Raw genomic sequence first — 22,110 nt, forward strand, 5'->3', positions numbered from 1 at the left:
AATAAATAATATATTAAGATATGTGCGATGTGATGAAGAGGAGCTACTGCTGCTTCCTCACTGAGAACAACAACACTTCAGTGTGTCCACGTGAACAACAAACAACACAAACAGCAGCTAGATGTCTTCTAATCAGACTTTTGTTTTTTTCTGAAGTTGAAACAAATCAAGTTTTCTGACTGTAAGGACCATTAACCTTTTCTATAAAGCTTTATCAGTGTTTGTTGTGTGAATCGTGTATTTCCATGGTTACGTTTGTTTCACCCTTCAAAGCCAAGAGACAGAACGAGGCCAAACATGGGACATAAAGAAGTTTATTACAGAGAAACATTACAACACTTGTGCTTCAGTCGTGAACTTGAACCTCTGAACTCTGAACCACGTCACTGTCACATTAATGTGCACCACACTGTGAGACTCCGATGGACCACACACTCGTCTATTTACACACACACATATAGGAGTCAGCAAGTCAAAGCTGCTCCAGATGTTCCTCCAGAGTCTGGTGACAGATGGTCCAGATGTTCACCAGATCAGAGGAGCTGAGCCATCGTTACAAACACACGATGACTCCGTTAACCCTCAACAGATCCATCGTTACAAACACACGATGACTCCGTTAACCCTCAACAGATCCATCGCTACAAACACACGATGACTCCGTTAACCCTCAACAGATCCATCGCTACAAACACACGATGACTCCGTTAACCCTCAACAGATCCATCGCTACAAACACACGATGACTCCGTTAACCCTCAACAGATCCATCGCTACAAACACAGTTTCGTTAACAGAGTCTCCGTTTATCAGTGATCACTGTAACTGATCACTATTGACCCTTTGCACGTGACGTCAGGTTCCACTCGCGGTAGCTATGGACGCCATGATGGACGGCAAAAGAACAGTGGACGTCAATTTAATTCAATGGGCTCGTTATAGTTTTGTGACATACCGGGGTTGTAGGGTTTCCCCTCCTTATCCACTGAGCTGGTTCCAGTGCTGGTTTGGAGCCAGAGCCCGACTAGCACCGGTTCTTTGCTTTTCCACCGCTTAAGAACCGGTTATTGGTCCTTAAAACTGGTCCCAAGCACCAACTCCTTGCTGGGAAGCACCTGTTTTATTTTATTTTTCAGCCGGGTTTAATCAGAGAATGATCACTAATTATACAGACGTCGGGTCAGGTCTTCAACACCCACGGGTCGGACCAGGTTTTACTTTACAGGTCCGTTAACTGTAGTTAGCAGCAGCTGCTGTATGGGGAGTGTGGCACTGACTTGACGTTAGCTCCTTACCAGTGGAAAAGCAGTTAACTGAGATATTCTACAGCGAATAACAAAAAAAACAAACAGAATATTGCAACGGATGAGTAGATATTCTATTTTAAATAAGTGATAATGCTGTGAGGTTGTAGTGTGAAGTGATCGAGCCACATTGTTGGACGGCACCATACAGTCTGTATAGACAATACATTATCACTGAGCACTTTCTGCCGTCGTCATGGCGTCGCCTCTCGCGTCACGTGATGATTGTGACGTGTCTGCAAAGGGTTAATAACCAGCTGATCTCAGTAACTAGAAGATTACTCTAACCAGAGGATTACAGTTAGTGAACACTAACATCGCCTCCTGCACGATACACAACAGCTGCACCACAGTTGATGACATCACAAACACAGCAGGTCGACACCATTTCACACTGAGGGAAGTCACGTGTGTAGAAACATAAAAAACATTTATAAAAACTATTCAGAAATAAATATGAAATATAAAAACAAACTTTAGTCCAGGGGAATGTCAAACAGCATGAGGTAATAAATAAATAAATAAATAAATAAAAACACTTTAAAAAATGATCTTGTATAAAACATGTCCACATGAGCACAACTTCTTTCGATTTATCTTTCAATGTATTTGTCATAATTCATTTAAAAGTTATATTATAAATATGGCTTAAGGAGTGACAACATGAGTCTTGAGACTTCAGAAACACCGAGCCACGAGAAACTGAAACACAACTGAATCCTTCTCCTTCTGTTTCATGTCACATTCTCTACATTAGCATGATTTTACTTGGATTTTAACTAATTAAAATATTCACTTTTAATCAAAGTCTGGTCTAGGCAGTAACAGGGATTTGATTTTTTTCTTTCCTTACTTTTCATTCATCCAGTTTTTTTATGACACATCTGTGGAATAAATACTCATCAAACTTTGACTAATCATCCGAAACAGAGCTCAGCTGTGTTCTGTCAGAAAGAAAGAGAAAGTCAGAAGAAAGCACTTGTTGGCTGTTAAGGTGGAATGGCTGTTAAGGTGGAAAAGCTGTGGAAACGAGTAGTCTGGTTCCAGTCAAGGCAGAACGGTGAGAAGAGGAGAATTCACAAATCCAAAGATCCACAGAGATGAAATCTGATCCAGTCGACTGCACACTGTGAAGACAGGAAGTGACCAACCTTTATTTATACACAGCCATGTTAACAAAGCATGACACAGCACGACTCAGCAACTTAGCAACGACTCAGCAACCAGAACCGTCCAGACTGACTGAGGGAGAAATGAGACGTATTATTCCTGATTCATTTTCATTAGTTTATACTCTTTCTCTGCCTCTCACTCTGAACGAGGGTGAACAAAATTCACACTTATCCACAACGTATAACAGCAAGTACACAACGTATGACAGCAAATACACAACGTATGACAGCAAATACACAACGTATGACAGCAAATACACAACGTCTGACAGCAAATACACAACGTATGACAGCAAATACACAACGTATGACAGCAAATACACAACATGTGACAGCAAATACACAACGTATGACAGCAAATACATTGTGTATTTATTGTCATTGCCAAAAAGAAAAAAAACAACTTTCCAGTGAATATTCGACTATACGTTGACCTTTGGGAAGTATCAATGCCCTAGTTTAAACTCCAACCTGAAGCCTACGGTGGCCCAGAGGGGACAAACCAAACTCTGGCTCTGCTGAGCTGGTTGCAGCTGCAGCCCCGACACTGAACAGACACAACGCGCTCCCCAGGACTAAAACCATGAGAAACCTTCACACAGCTAACAACACAAGTCAAGCTCCTGTTGTAGTAGTTGCTATGGTTGCTGTGTGGTTGCCATGACGGCCGGTGGTTGACTCACCGGTTGCCTACTTGCTGTGGCTCTGGTTGGGTTGTTGTGGTGGTTGCTGTCGAGGGGGGGGGTGTCGGGGACTGGACGCCGCCCCCCCGCCTCTGATGGTCGGTCTGACGGAAGGAGAGGACGACGGGTGCTGATGGCCAGCTCTGATTGGCTTAGCTGTAAAGAAACAGATGATCAGATGAATGCACTACTATGCTACCCCCCCCCCCAACCAACCAACTGACCGATCTGAGCCGAGTGGCCCCTCCTGCAGACGTTCTTGGAGCGCACACTTTCTTTGATGCGGTCCACTTCCTGTTGGTATCGTTTGCGGTCCCTAAGCCCCGCCTCCTTAGCAGCTCTCAGCGCCGTTTCCAGAACCTTCACTCGCTCCGCCGTCGCCCGCAGACGCTTCTCCAGTTTGGGAAGTTCACAACGAAGGTCCGCGTTGTCCCGCACCAGCTGAGGAGCACAAAGACTTCAGATGATGCTGCTAAGGAACCTCATGGTTGTTGGTGTTGTGTGATTTAGACACAGGAAGAACCATGGAGGTTTGGTTAGATCTAAAGGGACTGAAAGGTGGTTTGGTTAGATCTGGAGGGGGACTGAAGGGCCGTGGTGGTTTGGTTAGATCTGGAGGGACTAAAAGGTGGTTTGGTTAGATCTGGAGGGGGACTGAAGGGCCGTGGTGGTTTGGTTAGATCTGGAGGGGGACTGAATGGTGGTTTGGTTAGATCTGGAGGGACTGAAGGTGGTTTGGTTAGATCTGGTTAGATCTGGAGGGCCGTGGTGGTTTGGTTAGATCTGGTTAGATCTGGAGGGCCGTGGTGGTTTGGTTAGATCTGGTTAGATCTGAAGGACCGTGGTGGGTTGGTTAGATCTGGAGGGGGACTGAAGGGTCGTAGTGGTTAGGTTAGATCTGGAGGGACTGAATGGTGGTTTGGTTAGATCTGGAGGGACTGAAGGTGGTTTGGTGGGTTGGTTAGATCTGGAGGGCCGTGGTGGTTTGGTTAGATCTGGTTAGATCTGGAGGGACTGAAGGTGGTTTGGTTAGATCTGGAGGGGGACTGAAGGGTCGTAGTGGTTAGGTTAGATCTGGAGGGACTGAATGGTGGTTTGGTTAGATCTGGAGGGGGACTGAATGGTGGTTTGGTTAGATCTGGAGGGGGACTGAATGGTGGTTTGGTTAGATCTGGAGGGACTGAAGGTGGTTTGGTTAGATCTGGAGGGACTGAAGGTGGTTTGGTGGGTTGGTTAGATCTGGAGGGCCGTGGTGGTTTGGTTAGATCTGGTTAGATCTGGAGGGACTGAAGGTGGTTTGGTTAGATCTGGAGGGGGACTGAAGGGCCGGGGAGGTTTGGTTAGATCTGGAGGGACTGAAGGACCACGGTGGTTTGGTTAGATCTGGTTAGATCTGGAGGACCGTGGTGGTTTGGTTAGATCTGGTTAGATCTGGTTAGATCTGGAGGACCGTGGTGGGTTGGTTAGATCTGGTTAGATCTGGAGGGAGACTGAAGGTGGTTTGGTTAGATCTGGAGGGGGACTGAAGGGCCGGGGAGGTTTGGTTAGATCTGGAGGGACTGAAGGACCACGGTGGTTTGGTTAGATCTGGTTAGATCTGGAGGACCGTGGTGGTTTGGTTAGATCTGGTTAGATCTGGTTAGATCTGGAGGACCGTGGTGGGTTGGTTAGATCTGGTTAGATCTGGAGGGAGACTGAAGGTGGTTTGGTTAGATCTGGAGGGGGACTGAAGGGCCGGGGAGGTTTGGTTAGATCTGGAGGGACTGAAGGACCACGGTGGTTTGGTTAGATCTGGTTAGATCTGGAGGACCGTGGTGGTTTGGTTAGATCTGGTTAGATCTGGTTAGATCTGGAGGGCCGTGGTGGGTTGGTTAGATCTGGTTAGATCTGGAGGGCCGTGGTGGTTTGGTTAGATCTGGTTAGATCTGGTTAGATCTGGAGGGCCGTGGTGGGTTGGTTAGATCTGGTTAGATCTGGAGGGCCGTGGTGGTTTGGTTAGATCTGGTTAGATCTGGAGGGAGACTGAAGGTGGTTTGGTTAGATCTGGTTAGATCTGGAGGACCGTGGTGGTTTGGTTAGATCTGGTTAGATCTGGTTAGATCTGGAGGGCCGTGGTGGTTTGGTTAGATCTGGTTAGATCTGGAGGGAGACTGAAGGTGGTTTGGTTAGATCTGGTTAGATCTGGAGGGCCGTGGTGGTTTGGTTAGATCTGGTTAGATCTGGAGGGCCGTGGTGGTTTGGTTAGATCTGGTTAGATCTGGAGGGAGACTGAAGGTGGTTTGGTTAGATCTGGAGGGGGACTGAAGGGCCGGGGAGGTTTGGTTAGATCTGGTTAGATCTGGAGGGAGACTGAAGGACCACGGTGGTTTTCCTTCAGTCGGGACTCTCACCTGTTTGTGGACCTTACTCAGCTGCTCCAAGTTGTTCTCCAAGAAGACGATCCTCTGCTTCTGAGCCAGACTGCCACCGGCCTCGTCGCTGTCGTTCTCTAAACTCTGAAACAGAAGAGAGATGTTGAGGTTCATCTCGTCTGACCAACCAGACACCAGATATTCACACAGATCCACTCGTGCTTTTCTCACATTCTTGACGCGAGAGCCGATCTCCTGGACGAAGACTTTACGAAGGTTATTGAGCGTCTGCAGCTCTTTGGCCTATTGGAGCAAACAGAAGAACTGTCAGAGCATCACACGACTCAGAGACGAAGGAGGTGAACAGCATCACATGACTCATAGAGATGGAGGAGGTGAACAGCATCACACTCAGGTTGTGTCCTAAATCCCTCCCTCATCCCCTACTCCCTACTCCCTATATAGTGAATTCAATATAGTGACTATATAGTGGACTCACACAGTCGCTACTTGCATTTATTTGGTAGCTAAACCGGTCACTACTTCATTTATTTGGTAGCTACACCGGTCGCTACTTCATTTATTTGGTAGCTACACCGGTCACTACTTCATTTATTTGGTAGCTACACCGGTCACTACTTCATTTATTTGGTAGCTACACCGGTCGCTACTTCATTTATTTGGTAGCTACACCGGTCGCTACTTCATTTATTTGGTAGCTACACCGGTCACTACTTCATTTATTTGGTAGCTACACCGGTCACTACTTCATTTATTTGGTAGCTACACCGGTCGCTACTTCATTTATTTGGTAGCTACACCGGTCACTACTTCATTTATTTGGTAGCTACACCGGTCACTACTTCATTTATTTGGTAGCTACACCGGTCACTACTGCATTTATTTGGTAGCTACACCGGTCACTACTTCATTTATTTGGTAGCTACACCGGTCGCTACTTCATTTATTTGGTAGCTACACCGGTCACTACTTCATTTATTTGGTAGCTACACCGGTCACTATTGCATTTATTTGGTAGCTACACCGGTCACTACTTCATTTATTTGGTAGCTACACCGGTTGCTCTGGGCCGCTGTGGTAACGGCGATCTGTGACCGCAATGCATGATGGGATATCTTGCTCCATCGGATGTTCACTACATTTGGCGGTGAATTATGGGATAGATTCAGTCACTAGATAGTGAACATTAATAATCACTAAACATTCGGACACCACTACAAAATGGCGTGATCACTATATAGTGAGTAGAGGGGATTAGGACACAGCCTCATAGAGACGGAGGAGGTGAAGAGGAGGTGAAGAGCATCACATGACTCATAGAGATGGAGGAGGTGAAGAGGAGGTGAAGAGCATCACATGACTCATAGAGATGGAGGAGGTGAAGAGGAGGTGAAGAGCATCACATGACTCATAGAGATGGAGGAGGTGAAGAGGAGGTGAAGAGCATCACATGACTCATAGAGACGGAGGAGGTGAAGAGGAGGTGAAGAGCATCACATGACTCATAGAGATGGAGGAGGTGAAGAGGAGGTGAACAACATCACTTACCACCGTCTCCTCCAGACCCTTCAGATCCTCCTTGGCTTGTTCCCTCTTCTCATTCAGGAACCTGAACCACACAGACACAGAGTCAGCTGAAGGCCTTCAGGAGTTCACACAGACACACAGAGTCAGCTGAAGGCCTTCAGGAGTTCACACAGACACACAGAGGGTTAGTCAGCTGAAGGCCTTCAGGAGTTTGACTGAGGATTATTCACCATGACAGAAGATCACCTGCCTCCATTTTGTAATGATTTGTCCAAAGAGTTTTGGTGAAAGTAACTAAAAAGTAATCAGTAACTTAATACTTTACATAGAATGGAATATTGAAGGAAACGTATTACTTTAAAATGCAGGAAGTAACTAGCCCAACACCATGAGGAGAACATGGTCTAGATCTGACCACCATGAGGAGAACATGGTCTAGATCTGACCACCATGAGAACATGACAAACAGGGACAAACTTGTAGAGTCTACGGTGAGCACAGAGGGTTAGGTGTAATGTAGAGTCTACGGTGAGCACAGAGGGACGAACTTGTAGAGTCTACGGTGAACACAGAGCGTTAGGTGTAATGTAGAGTCTACGGTGAGCACAGAGGGACGAACTTGTAGAGTCTACGGTGAACACAGAGCGTTAGGTGTAATGTAGAGTCTACGGTGAACACAGAGGGACGAACTTGTAGAGTCTACGGTGAGCACAGAGGGACGAACTTGTAGAGTCTACGGTGAACACAGAGCGTTAGGTGCAATGTAGAGTCTACGGTGAGCACAGAGCGTTAGGGTTAGGTGTAATGTAGAGTCTACGGTGAGCACAGAGCGTTAGGGTTAGGTGTAATGTAGAGTCTACGGTGAACACAGAGGGACTAACTTACTGCAGTTTCTGGAGTTTCTGGTCTTTGTTGTGATCCTCAACTCTCAGTTTGTCAAAGTCAGAGTGAAGCTTCCTGTTCTCCAGCTGCAGCGCCTGGTTCACACTGAACAAGGCAAGGCAAGGCACATCAACACATCAACATTTACACCTGGTTCACACTGAACACATCAGACTGTAGACTAACTCTCAGACTGTAGACTAACTCTCAGACTGTAGACTAACCCTCAGACTGTAGACTAACTCTCAGACTAGAGACTAGACTGTAGACTAACTCTCAGACTGTAGACTAACTCTCAGACTGTAGACTACCTCTCAGACTGTAGCCTAACCCTCAGACTGTAGACTACCTCTCAGACTGTAGACTAACTCTCAGACTGTAGACTAACCCTCAGACTGTAGACTAACTCTCTGACTGTAGACTTACCCTCAGACTGTAGACTAACCCTCAGACTAGAGACTAGACTGCAGACTAACTCTCAGACTGTAGACTAACCCTCAGACTGTAGACTAACTCCCAGACTGTAGACTAGACTGTAGACTAACCCTCAGACTGTAGACCAACTCTCAGACTAGAGACTAGACTGTAGACTAACCCTCAGACTAGAGACTAACTCTCAGACTGTAGACTAACCCTCAGACTGTAGACTACCTCTCAGACTGTAGACTAACTCTCAGACTGTAGACTACCTCTCAGACTGTAGACTAACCCTCAGACTGTACACTAACTCTCTGACTGTAGACTTACCCTCAGACTGTAGACTAGACTGTAGACTAGACTGTAGACTAACTCTCAGACTGTAGACTAACTCTCAGACTGTAGACTAACTCTCAGACTGTAGACTAACCCTCAGACTGTAGACTAACTCTCAGACTGTAGACTAACTCTCAGACTAGAGACTAACTCTCTGACTGTAGACTTACCCTCAGACTAGAGACTAGACTGCAGACTAACCCTCAGACTGTAGACTAACTCTCAGACTGTAGACTAACTCTCAGACTGCAGACTAACTCTCTGACTGTAGACTTACCCTCAGACTAGAGACTAGACTGCAGACTAACCCTCAGACTGTAGACTAGACTGTAGACTAGACTGTAGACTAACTCTCAGACTGTAGACTACCTCTCAGACTGTAGACTAACCCTCAGACTGTAGACTAACTCTCTGACTGTAGACTAACTCTCAGACTGTAGACTAACCCTCAGACTGTAGACTAACTCTCAGACTGTAGACTAACCCTCAGACTGTAGACTAACTCTTAGACTGTAGACTAACCCTCAGACTGTAGACTAACCCTCAGACTGTAGACTAACTCTCAGACTGTAGACTAACCCTCAGACTGTAGACTAACCCTCAGACTGTAGACTAACCCTCAGACTGTAGACTAACCCTCAGACTAGAGACTAGACTGTAGACTAACCCTCAGACTGTAGACTAACCCTCAGACTAGAGACTAGACTGTAGACTAACTCTCAGACTGTAGACTAACTCTCAGACTGTAGACTAACTCTCAGACTGTAGACTAACCCTCAGACTGTAGACTAACCCTCAGACTGTAGACTAACTCCCAGACTGTAGACTAACCCTCAGACTAGAGACTAGACTGTAGACTAACTCTCAGACTGTAGACTACCCCTCAGACTAGAGACTAGACTGTAGACTAACTCTCAGACTGTAGACTAACTCTCAGACTGTAGACTAACCCTCAGACTGTAGACTAACTCTCAGACTGTAGACTAACCCTCAGACTAGAGACTAGACTGTAGACTAACTCTCAGACTGTAGACTAACCCTCAGACTGCAGACTAACCCTCAGACTGTAGACTAACTCCCAGACTGTAGACTAACTCTCAGACTGTAGACTAACTCTCAGACTAGAGACTAACCCTCAGACTGTAGACTAACTCTCAGACTGTAGACTACCTCTCAGACTGTAGACTAACTCTCAGACTGTAGACTAACTCCCAGACTGTAGACTAGACTGTAGACTAACCCTCAGACTGCAGACTAACCCTCAGACTGTAGACTAACCCTCAGACTAGAGACTAGACTGTAGACTAACTCTCAGACTGTAGACTAACTCTCAGACTGTAGACTAACTCTCAGACTGTAGACTAACCCTCAGACTAGAGACTAGACTGCAGACTAACCCTCAGACTGTAGACTAACTCCCAGACTGTAGACTAGACTGTAGACTAACTCTCAGACTAGAGACTAACCCTCAGACTGTAGACTAACTCTCAGATTGTAGACTAACTCACAGACTATAGACTAGACTGTAGACTAACTCTCAGACTAGAGACTAACCCTCAGACTGTAGACTAACTCCCAGACTGTAGACTAGACTGTAGACTAACTCTCAGACTAGAGACTAACTCCCAGACTGTAGACTAGACTGTAGACTAACCCTCAGACTGTAGACTAACTCTCAGACTGTAGACTAACCCTCAGACTGTAGACTAACCCTCAGACTGTAGACTAACCCTCAGACTAGAGACTAACTCTCAGACTGTAGACTAGACTGTAGACTAACTCTCAGACTAGAGACTAACTCCCAGACTGTAGACTAGACTGTAGGCTAACTCTCAGTCTGTAGACTAACCTCCAGACTGTAGACTAACCTTCAGACTGTAGACTAACTCTCAGACTGTAGACTAGACTGTAGACTAACCCTCAGACTGTAGACTAACTCTCAGACTGTAGACTAACCCTCAGACTGTAGACTAACCCTCAGACTGTAGACTAACTCCCAGACTGTAGAATAACTCACAGACTGTAGACTAACTCTCAGACTGTAGACTAACTCTCAGACTGTAGACTAACCCTCAGACTGTAGACTAACTCTCAGATTGTAGACTAACTCCCAGACTGTAGACTAACTCTCAGACTGTAGACTAACCCTCAGACTGTAGACTAACCCTCAGACTGTAGACTAACTCTCAGACTGTAGACTAACTCTCAGACTGTAGACTAGACTGTAGACTAACTCTCAGACTGTAGACTAACTCTCAGACTGTAGACTACCTCTCAGACTAGAGACTAGACTGTAGACTAACCCCCAGACTGTAGACTAACCCTCAGACTGTAGACTAACTCTCAGACTGTAGACTAACCCTCAGACTGTAGACTAACCCTCAGACTAGAGACTAACTCTCAGACTGTAGACTAGACTGTAGACTAACCCTCAGACTAGAGACTAACTCTCAGACTGTAGACTAGACTGTAGACTAACTCTCAGACTGTAGACTAACTCTCAGACTGTAGACTAGACTGTAGACTAACTCTCAGACTGTAGACTAACTCTCAGACTGTAGACTAACTCTCAGACTGTAGACTACCTCTCAGACTAGAGACTAGACTGTAGACTAACCCCCAGACTGTAGACTAACTCTCAGACTGTAGACTAACCCTCAGACTGTAGACTAACTCTCAGACTGTAGACTAACCCTCAGACTGTAGACTAACCCTCAGACTAGAGACTAACTCTCAGACTGTAGACTAGACTGTAGACTAACTCTCAGACTAGAGACTAACTCCCAGACTGTAGACTAGACTGTAGGCTAACTCTCAGTCTGTAGACTAACCTCCAGACTGTAGACTAACCTTCAGACTGTAGACTAACTCTCAGACTGTAGACTAGACTGTAGACTAACCCTCAGACTGTAGACTAACTCTCAGACTGTAGACTAACCCTCAGACTGTAGACTAACCCTCAGACTGTAGACTAACTCCCAGACTGTAGAATAACTCACAGACTGTAGACTAACTCTCAGACTGTAGACTAACTCTCAGACTGTAGACTAACCCTCAGACTGTAGACTAACTCTCAGATTGTAGACTAACTCCCAGACTGTAGACTAACTCTCAGACTGTAGACTAACCCTCAGACTGTAGACTAACCCTCAGACTGTAGACTAACTCTCAGACTGTAGACTAACTCTCAGACTGTAGACTAGACTGTAGACTAACTCTCAGACTGTAGACTACCTCTCAGACTAGAGACTAGACTGTAGACTAACCCCCAGACTGTAGACTAACCCTCAGACTGTAGACTAACTCTCAGACTGTAGACTAACCCTCAGACTGTAGACTAACCCTCAGACTAGAGACTAACTCTCAGACTGTAGACTAGACTGTAGACTAACCCTCAGACTAGAGACTAACTCTCAGACTGTAGACTAGACTGTAGACTAACTCTCAGACTGTAGACTAACTCTCAGACTGTAGACTAGACTGTAGACTAACTCTCAGACTGTAGACTAACTCTCAGACTGTAGACTAACTCTCAGACTGTAGACTACCTCTCAGACTAGAGACTAGACTGTAGACTAACCCCCAGACTGTAGACTAACTCTCAGACTGTAGACTAACCCTCAGACTGTAGACTAACTCTCAGACTGTAGACTAACCCTCAGACTGTAGACTAACCCTCAGACTAGAGACTAACTCTCAGACTGTAGACTAGACTGTAGACTAACCCTCAGACTAGAGACTAACTCTCAGACTGTAGACTAGACTGTAGACTAACTCTCAGACTGTAGACTAGACTGTAGACTAACTCTCAGACTGTAGACTAACTCTCAGACTGTAGACTAACTCTCAGACTGTAGACTACCTCTCAGACTAGAGACTAGACTGTAGACTAACCCCCAGACTGTAGACCAACTCTCAGACTGTAGACTAACCCTCAGACTGTAGACTAACTCCCAGACTGTAGACCAACTCTCAGACTGTAGACTAACTCTCAGACTGTAGACTAACTCTCAGACTGTAGACTAACCCCCAGACTGTAGACTAACTCTCTGACTGTAGACTAACTCTCAGACTGTAGACTAACTCTCAGACTGTAGACTAACCCTCAGACTGTAGACTAACTCTCAGACTAGAGACTAGACTGTAGACTAACTCTCAGACTGTAGACTAACCCTCAGACTGTAGACTAACTCTCAGACTGTAGACTAACTCTCAGACTGTAGACTAACTCTCAGACTGTAGACTACCTCTCAGACTAGAGACTAGACTGTAGACTAACCCCCAGACTGTAGACTAACCCTCAGACTGTAGACTAACTCTCAGACTGTAGACCAACTCTCAGACTGTAGACCAACTCTCAGACTGTAGACTAACTCTCAGACTGTAGACTAACTCTCAGACTGTAGACTAACTCTCAGACTGTAGACTAACCCTCAGACTGTAGACCAACTCTCAGACTGTAGACTAACTCTCAGACTGTAGACTAACTCTCAGACTGTAGACCAACTCTCAGACTGTAGACTAACCTTCAGACTGTAGACTAACTCTCAGACTGTAGACCAACTCTCAGACTGTAGACTAACCCTCAGACTGTAGACTAACTCACAGACTATAGACTAACTCTCAGATTGTAGACTAACTCCCAGACTGTAGACTAACTCTCAGACTGTAGACTAACCCTCAGACTAAAGACTAACTCTCAGACTGTAGACTAGACTGTAGACTAACTCTCAGACTGTAGACTAACTCTCAGACTAGAGACTAGACTGTAGACTAACCCCCAGACTGTAGACTAACCCTCAGACTATAGACTAACCCTCAGACTATAGACTAACCCTCAGACTGTAGACTAACTCCCAGACTGTAGACTAACTCACAGACTGTAGACTAACCCTCAGACTAGAGACTAGACTGTAGACTAACTCTCAGACTAGAGACTAGACTGTAGACTAACCCTCAGACTAGAGACTAGACTGTAGACTAACCCTCAGACTATAGACTAACTCTCTGACTGTAGACTAACCCCCAGACTAGAGACTTACTCCTTGACGTGGTCCAGGTCTCTCTGCTGCTGCTGGATTTCGTCTCGGAGGCGACTCAGCTGTTTCTGATGAACTTCCCTGTGGTTCTCCATCTGTTCCTCCAGAGTTCTCTGTAGAAGACAGACACCACATCAACATTCACCCAGTCACATCTGAGTGTGAACACGGATGTTATACATCGACTGAGTGGATATTATGGGATGTCTACCTTCACCTCCACGGCGTCCTTCAGGCGGCTCATGTGTTCTTTCTCTTTGTCCATCACCGACACCTCGTGCATTTTGTCTTTGATAGAACACAAACACACACACACGTGCAGAGTGTTATCGTCTGGTTGAAGTTAACCAGCCAATCAGAGGCCGAGACTGCACTGTAACCATGGTGACGCTGTCTGACCTTGAGCCTGGAGTTTGGCCACCTCCTCCATCAGAGCGTCCTGACTCTCCTCCAGCTGCCGCTTCTTCTGCTCCGCCCTCTGCAGGTCGTCGCTCAGAGACGCCAGCTTGGCCTGCAGCTGCATCGCCATGACAACCATACCATCAGCAACAACATCAACAACAAACAAACAAACAATAAACATAAAGACTCATCATCTCGTCAGTTGGAGCTGACTTAAGGCGGCTGTGAATCCCTTTCTCTCTCTCTATTCTTCCCTGCAGGTGAACGGGTGAGGAGACCGAGGCTCCGGTTTCCCCCACGCCAGAAGTCCTTTGAGCCTTTGTTATTTTGACTTTGGTTCGGAGGTTCCCGGTAGTCCTGTTTTCGGGTTACCTTTTCCCTTAGTGGGTGGTTAGGCAGTCTTAGTTTTTTTTAAAAAAATTTTATTGTGAAACACAAGACAAACAACATAACGGACATACAGCAATGGATACAGAAGGTGTGCATGTGTAGTTCGAGTGCAGTGTAGTGTGGTGATGGTGATAGTGCAAAGAAAAGGAAAGAAATTAAAGAATCACGACGGTGACCTAGGTCTCAACAACAAAAACGATACAAAGGGTATAACAGCTATGACAGCAAACATATAGCAAACATAACAGTACTGATGACAGCATTAATTCTGGAGGTGAGAAGGAAGAAAAGGGGACAGCCGGGATCAAGGATGAAAGAATGAAAGAATGAAACAAGGGAAGAGGGGGCAGAGGATGGGTGCTTAAGTGGAATTGGACATGAGTGAATAAATAAGAATAGACAGGTAATTTGATTGATTAATAAAATGAATTAAAGAAGCGGTGCGAATGAGAGGAAGAGGGGGGAAAAAAAAAAAGTCAGGCAGTCTTAGTTTTGGGGGAGAACACTGAGTACGACGGCCGATGGCTGGCTCAGTGTTCCCCTCTCTTTTGTTTGTTTTGGCCGGGACCCTCCAACCCTTTTGGTTCGTTGCTTTCTTAAGTATTTGTTTGTTTGAACCAATAAATATTTGTTATTATTTGGTGGCAACAGTTGTTTCCGGGATTTGAACCCAGGACCTCTCACACCCCAAATATGTTACGGACGAGCCCCCAAATATGTTACGGACCTCAAATGAGTGGCTCGCTCCCAGTCCGTCCGTTCTCCAGCTGTTTCTGATATGATGTCATCGTGACTCAGGTAAACGCTGACTCACCTGAGACACCAGCAGCTGCAGGCCGTTGAGCTCCTTGTCGCTGGCCTCCATCTTGCCGCTGCTCGTCGCCACGGCGACCTCCAGCTGTTTACAGCGGTGGACCACGGACTTGACCTCAGACTTCATCTTGCTGATGTAGAGACGAGCGGTGGTGAACTCCTCCTCCATCGCGCCGCTCGCCTCCGTCATCTGGGGAGAAGAGGAGTCAGATGCTGCTCAGCCATTGGTCGGTGCTGTCGGGACTCTGTGATTGGTCAGTGGTGAAGCTAGAGCGCTGGAATAGAGAGTAACGACATCTCCATTGACTCCCGTGGTTAAAGCCTCATGCCCCCTAGTGGCAGGATATGGGTATTGCAAAAGCACCCAGAAAACCCATTCACTCCAATGTATGTGTGTTGCCCACTTGCTGGTAAATTGATGAAAACGGCCGTGTTTTTGTTTTTTAGGTATCTTGGTCATATCAGATTATACTTATAATTTGGTTATGACAGGAGTTAGGAAGAGAGAGCACATCTCTCCCACCTTAGCTTCTCTCCACTGGCTTCCTGTAGGATTTAGAATAGACTTCAAAATCCTTCTGCTGACTTATAAGGCTCTTAATGATAAAGCTCCAACCTATCTGAAAGAACTAATCATTCCTTACTGTCCTACCAGAGCACTCCGCTCCCAGAACGCAGGTCTGTTAGTGACTCCCAGTATCTCTAAAAACAGACTGGGAGGTAGAGCCTTCAGTTACCGGGCTCCTTTACTGTGGAACCAGCTCTCTCCATGGGTCAAAGAGGCAGACACTCTAACTACATTTAAGTCTAGACTTACTCTAGATTGAAACATTAATGTAGAAAACTGTTTTTGTTTTTTTTACTCTCCTATGTGTTAATGTTTATCTGTAAAGGATCCTCAATGATGCTATTAACGTGGGTGATCTATAAATGTCCTTAAATTATTGAAAACACCACACTGCTCATTCACCAACAATGCAGAGATGTCAATGTATGTTACACTAGAAAAGCTAACTTATGTAATCGGGGTAAAGTACAAGAATTTGAAGAAGTGTGGGCGCCCTTAATGGACTTTCTCAAGCAACAATAGATTATATTTATCTGTAGAGCTATTCTGTGTTTGACAATTTTATTTTATTTTATTTTATCTTATTCTATTTTATTTATTATTGTTATTATTTTATGTGGGTATGTATGTTTGTGTGTGTGTTTATCTTTTCTGTATGTATGTTCACCTGCATCTCATTGTGCAACTTGTGTGGCATATGTCAATGTGCTTTGTATGTTCTTAATAAAATTAATAAAAACATTGTTAAAAAAAAAAAGCAGAGATGTCAGTTCTTGGGCACTTTAGCAATTCCCATATTCCTCCACCAGGAGGCGCTTCCATTGGACCGATGCTGTCCTGACTCTCTGTTCCAGCGCTCTAGTGGCGGCATGGAGCGGCGGCGGCTCTCTGTGTCTGACTCACGGCTCGGAGCTCGGTGGTGCCGAGCGCGGCGCCAATGTCGCCGAGGTCTCGCAGCAGCAGGTTGAGGATGTCGGCCGAGCGCTTCCTGTGGTGGCAGCTCAGGTCCTGCAGCGAGGAGAACTCCCTCTGGACCGCCTCCAGACTCACCTGCACACACACACAAACACACACACCTGTCTGTCAGTGCGTGTCGCCGTGGAGACCAGTGACGAGGGAACAGACGCTCAGAGAGTTAAAGCAGAAGTAAGTGATATATTTGTGTTAATCTAAGTCTTAAATAGTTATATCTTCCGACAGCAATCACTTCTATAGAGTGTTTGGTCTGAAACACGGGTCTGTCAGTCACTCTGCTCTGCTCTGAGCCCAGGAGAAAACATTTATCGTATCCTACAACCTTTATCCAATGAGGAGAGAGAACGGCATAAAGGGGCAGTCCTCTCTGTGTGTGCAGCCAAGGGATGCGCCTGAATGTGGTGACGTAGGGACGAGGACCAATAGATCCATGACGAGGGCGGGGGCTGCTAACTCCATCTGCTGACAAGACGTTATGGTGCGTTCAAGGCAACTCGTAACTGGTGTTTTTCCGACCTGTGAAGTCGTACCAGTTCGATCTGGTACGACTTCACAGGTCAGAAGTTACGAGTGGCCGTTATAGTGACTTTCACAGGTAAAACAGGTCGGAGAAACACGAGTGGGTTGCCTGGAACGCTACAAAGTCGTAAGTCGTGACTTGAAGCTGTAATTTACGATTTCAAAAGCCTGCCTGGAACGCAGCATTAGCCAAAACCACCGGATCGCTTACTTCTGCTTTAAAGCCGATGAACAGTTTATAGTAGTTTACAGTTTCTCGCTAATCTGTATCTTCATATACAAAGCAGCAATGCACCAAAGTCACGTTTTAACAAATCAATTTCAACTATATTTTCACATAAATTCAAGTTTCCACTCGCACGCAACAAGACAAGCAGGTCAGCTACACCGACCCCGCTGTAATACTGTAATACCACCAGAGGGCAGTAGAGTACTCCATCAAATACACCGAGCCCGTTGTAATACCACCAGAGGGCAGTAGAGTACTCCATCAAATACAGAATGAACATAGTCAACTAGCCGACAGCTCCTCCTCCTCGGCAATATTTAAAAAGAAACTAAAAAAAACTAAAAAATAATTAACATAACGTCAAACAATGGTTTGACTTTTTAATTCTGCTTTCCTAGCGCCCCATGTTGTTTTAGTTTTTCTTTTCTTTTTAGTGTTTACATGAACTTAATTCATCTGTACCAGTTCTCTTCTAACCCTTGTCTCGCTTTTCAACATCTTCCCGGTATTTTTCATTTTTTAAATTTTATTATTTCTCTACCTTGCACAAGGTCTGTGATTATTATTTCTTGACTGTGCTTCAGTTCTGTGTTAGATCAAGGTGAGGTCGTGTTAGAAGCCTTTGGGGTTTCAGACCTCAGCTGCACATTTCTTTTATCGTATCTTTCTCACTAGTAAGAGAGAGAAGTAAATGTTTTGTTTTGTTTTATATGTGCAAATAAATAAAAAGCAGTGTACTGACGGTCTTGTGCGCCAGCTCGTCCTGCAGCTGCTCGTTGCGGCGGTTCTTCTCCTCCACCTCCTGACTCTTGTGGTCGTAGTTGACGGCGAGCTCCTCCAGCGCCTGCAGCACCTCCTTCACCTCCTGCTTCACCGCCTCGTTGTCGCTCTGCAGCCGCGCCGCCTCCTCCTGCTGCCGCTCCGCGTGCTGCCGGCTGCAGGCCAGCAGCTGCAAGGGGAGTTAGGAGTTAGTAGGGGTGGGGGGGTGTGTAGGTGTGTGTGTGTGTTAGGGGTGTCACGATTCTCCAAATCCTCAATTCTATTCGATTCTCGATTTTCTTTCTTTTTCTTCCAGCACAGAGGTCTATGTCATTTTCAGACTAGTCTAGTCTACCATCATTGGTTTTATTCATCAAATGTTGTACAGTAAATCTTATTTCAAAAGATGGGCTACATATAAGTGATGCAATTTCCATAATGTATCACATCAGGCACTAATGGTCACATATATATAATTTATTTACAATATAAAGGAAACAATTTTACCAAGAATGCCCCCAAAATTCATGATCCAGGGTTAGATCGTCGATCCTCTCTTTGACTTCGATGCTCGAGAACATGGCGTCATTTCAATCGATTCTGATAAAAAATCGAAATCATGACACCCCTAATGTGTGTGTGTGTGTGTGTGTGTGTGTGCGTGTGTGTGTGTGTGTGTGTGTGTGTGTGTGTGTGTGTGTGTGTGTGTGTGTGTGTGTGTACCTCGTCCTGGTCCAGCAGCTGTTGTCTCAGCGTCTCACTGGTCTGACTCTGCTGGTTGATCTCGTCGTCCTTTAAAATAAATCACTCCGGTTATTTTGATGCTTCTCACCTGTAAACGGAGCCAAGGGGGCTCAGATCTCCATGGCAACGTCAAACAAACATGCTAATTACAGTATTTTAACCATTTTGGTCACTGTTAGTTGTGTAAATGTTTAATGTTATCATTAGAAAATATAAACAGCTCACTGTCGTCTACCTACAACTTGTATAAATCCTCCCGACCAATCAGGATGCGCCACGTCATCGCCAGTCGAGACTCACCTTGTCATCCAGCTGCTGGTACAGGTCGGTGATGAGCGTCTCGTACTGCGTCTTCTCCTCATTGGCCAGCGGGGCGGGGGGCGGGGCCGAGCTGTCCGTCACCGCGGCGACGTCGCTCTTCTTGCTGCGGCTCAGCTGCTCCTCCACGGGAACCGACTCACCTGAGAGGCAGCCAATCACACGCTCAGCTTCCCTCAACGAGCTCTTATTGGTCGGCACGGTGACCTGCTCACACTCACCGGCCACGGTTGCAAGTTTTTTTTAAAATTCGGAATTAATAATTACAAATTAAATAGTTTGGAATTAAAATATTCTCCTTCAAGTTTACGTGGAAATAGTAAGCCTGTGCATATTCTCATTTGTCCAGGTCATAGTGTCTCAAAGGAGGTTAAATGGAAAGCAACTGGACTTAGTTATTTGTCTAGGAAGACGTTTCACCTCTCATCCAAGAGGCTTCATCAGTTCATGTAGCATCTGACCATTTGACACTCAGACAGAGACTGGTACATCCCAAGGACAGAACACCACACACCCACAAAAGCAATCTGGTGTATGCAGTCCAATGCAACGAGGAATGCAAAGACCTCTACATTGGAGAAACAAAACAACCACTGCATAAACGCATGGCCCAACACAGGAGAGCAAACTCCTCAGGCCTGGACTCTGCTGTCCATTTACATCTCAAGGAGAAAGCCCACTCCTTTGAGGACAGCAATGTCCACATCCTGGACAGAGAGGACAGATAGTTTGAAAGAGGAGTTAAAGAAGCCATCTATGTAAAAGTAGAGAAACCATCCCTCAACAGGGGAGGTGGCCTCAGACACCACCTATCTCCAATTTACAATGCTGCCCTTTCATCCCTTCCCAGGAGATTCAACAATCTAGCCTCAAAGAACAACTACTGTAAGTGGCAAGTGACTCTAACGACTGTCGTTATAACACAATAGGGCACTAACAAAGTCGAAACCAACTTTCCATCAAAGGCAGTCATTTAAACGACTGTCGTTATAACAACATAGGGCACTAACGAAGTCGAAACCAACTTTCCATCAAAGGCAGTCATTTAAACGACTGTCGTTATAACAACATAGGGCACTAACGAAGTCGAAACCAACTTTCCATCAAAGGCAGTCATTTAAACGACTGTCGTTATAACAACATAGGGCACTAACGAAGTCGAAACCAACTTTCCATCAAAGGCAGTCATTTAAACGACTGTCGTTATAACAACATAGGGCACTAACGAAGTCGAAACCAACTTTCCATCAAAGGCAGTCATTTAAACGACTGTCGTTATAACAACATAGGGCACTAACGAAGTCGAAACCAACTTTCCATCAAAGGCAGTCATTTAAACGACTGTCGTTATAACAACATAGGGCACTAACGAAGTCGAAACCAACTTTCCATCAAAGGCAGTCATTTAAACGACTGTCGTTATAACAACATAGGGCACTAACGAAGTCGAAACCAACTTTCCATCAAAGGCAGTCATTTAAACGACTGTCGTTATAACAACATAGGGCACTAACGAAGTCGAAACCAACTTTCCATCAAAGGCAGTCATTTAAACGACTGTCGTTATAACAACATAGGGCACTAACGAAGTCGAAACCAACTTTCCATCAAAGACAGTCATTTAAACGACTGTCGTTATAACAACATAGGGCACTAACGAGGTCGAAACCAACTTTCCATCAAAGACAGTCATTTAAACAGTCATTTAAACGACTGCCGTTATAACAACATAGCACACTAACGAAGTCGAAACCAACTTTCCACCAACGACTGTCGTTATAACAACATAGGGCACTAACGAAGTCGAAACCAACTTTCCATCAAAGACAGTCATTTAAACGACTGTCGTTATAACAACATAGGGCACTAACGAAGTCGAAACCAACTTTCCATCAAAGACAGTCACTTAAACGACTGTCGTTATAACAACATAGCGCACTAACGAAGTCGAAACCAACTTTCCATCAAAGACAGTCACTTAAACGACTGTCGTTATAACAACATAGGGCACTAACGAAGTCGAAACCAACTTTCCATCAAAGACAGTCCTTTAAACGACTGTCGTTATAACAACATAGGGCACTAACGAAGTCGAAACCAACTTCCTATCAAAGACAGTCATTTAAACGACTGTCGTTATAACAACATAGGGCACTAACGAAGTCGAAACCAACTTTCCATCAAAGACAGTCACTTAAACGACTGTCGTTATAACAACATAGCGCACTAACAAAGTCGAAACCAACTTTCCATCAAAGACAGTCATTTAAACGACTGTCGTTATAACAACATAGCGCACTAACGAAGTCGAAACCAACTTTCCACCAACGACTGTCGTTATAACAACATAGGGCACTAACGAAGTCGAAACCAACTTTCCATCAAAGACAGTCATTTAAACGACTGTCGTTATAACAACATAGGGCACTAACGAAGTCGAAACCAACTTTCCATCAAAGACAGTCACTTAAACGACTGTCGTTATAACAACATAGCGCACTAACGAAGTCGAAACCAACTTTCCATCAAAGACAGTCACTTAAACGACTGTCGTTATAACAACATAGGGCACTAACGAAGTCGAAACCAACTTTCCATCAAAGACAGTCCTTTAAACGACTGTCGTTATAACAACATAGGGCACTAACGAAGTCGAAACCA

The 22,110-nt window shown here is 45.3% G+C and overlaps 1 protein-coding gene across 1 annotated transcript in view; it reads right to left on the reverse strand.

Annotated features, from left to right (window-relative positions):
* Window positions 1-2,262: 2,262 nt before the first annotated feature.
* LOC146959822 (kinesin heavy chain-like) overlaps window positions 2,263-22,110 on the reverse strand; it is a 72,965-nt gene continuing 53,117 nt past the window's right edge. The window contains exons 12-27 of the mRNA XM_085772874.1: window positions 19,432-19,592; window positions 19,111-19,179; window positions 18,371-18,577; window positions 16,809-16,955; window positions 15,339-15,527; window positions 14,132-14,249; window positions 13,944-14,020; window positions 13,736-13,845; window positions 7,944-8,045; window positions 7,080-7,140; window positions 5,742-5,813; window positions 5,550-5,654; window positions 3,384-3,600; window positions 3,160-3,315; window positions 2,403-2,431; window positions 2,263-2,370 (exon numbers count right to left, since the gene is read on the reverse strand). Coding sequence (XP_085629000.1) covers window positions 3,167-3,315; window positions 3,384-3,600; window positions 5,550-5,654; window positions 5,742-5,813; window positions 7,080-7,140; window positions 7,944-8,045; window positions 13,736-13,845; window positions 13,944-14,020; window positions 14,132-14,249; window positions 15,339-15,527; window positions 16,809-16,955; window positions 18,371-18,577; window positions 19,111-19,179; window positions 19,432-19,592 — 1,784 coding nt within the window. The 3' untranslated portion in view covers window positions 2,263-2,370; window positions 2,403-2,431; window positions 3,160-3,166. The remainder of the gene's footprint in view (window positions 2,371-2,402; window positions 2,432-3,159; window positions 3,316-3,383; window positions 3,601-5,549; window positions 5,655-5,741; window positions 5,814-7,079; window positions 7,141-7,943; window positions 8,046-13,735; window positions 13,846-13,943; window positions 14,021-14,131; window positions 14,250-15,338; window positions 15,528-16,808; window positions 16,956-18,370; window positions 18,578-19,110; window positions 19,180-19,431; window positions 19,593-22,110) is intronic.

Source organism: Trachurus japonicus, unplaced genomic scaffold, assembly GCF_045865225.1.
Source record: "Trachurus japonicus isolate A0001 unplaced genomic scaffold, Traja_1.0 AP031020.1".
NCBI classification, from domain to species: Eukaryota; Metazoa; Chordata; class Actinopteri; order Carangiformes; family Carangidae; genus Trachurus; species Trachurus japonicus.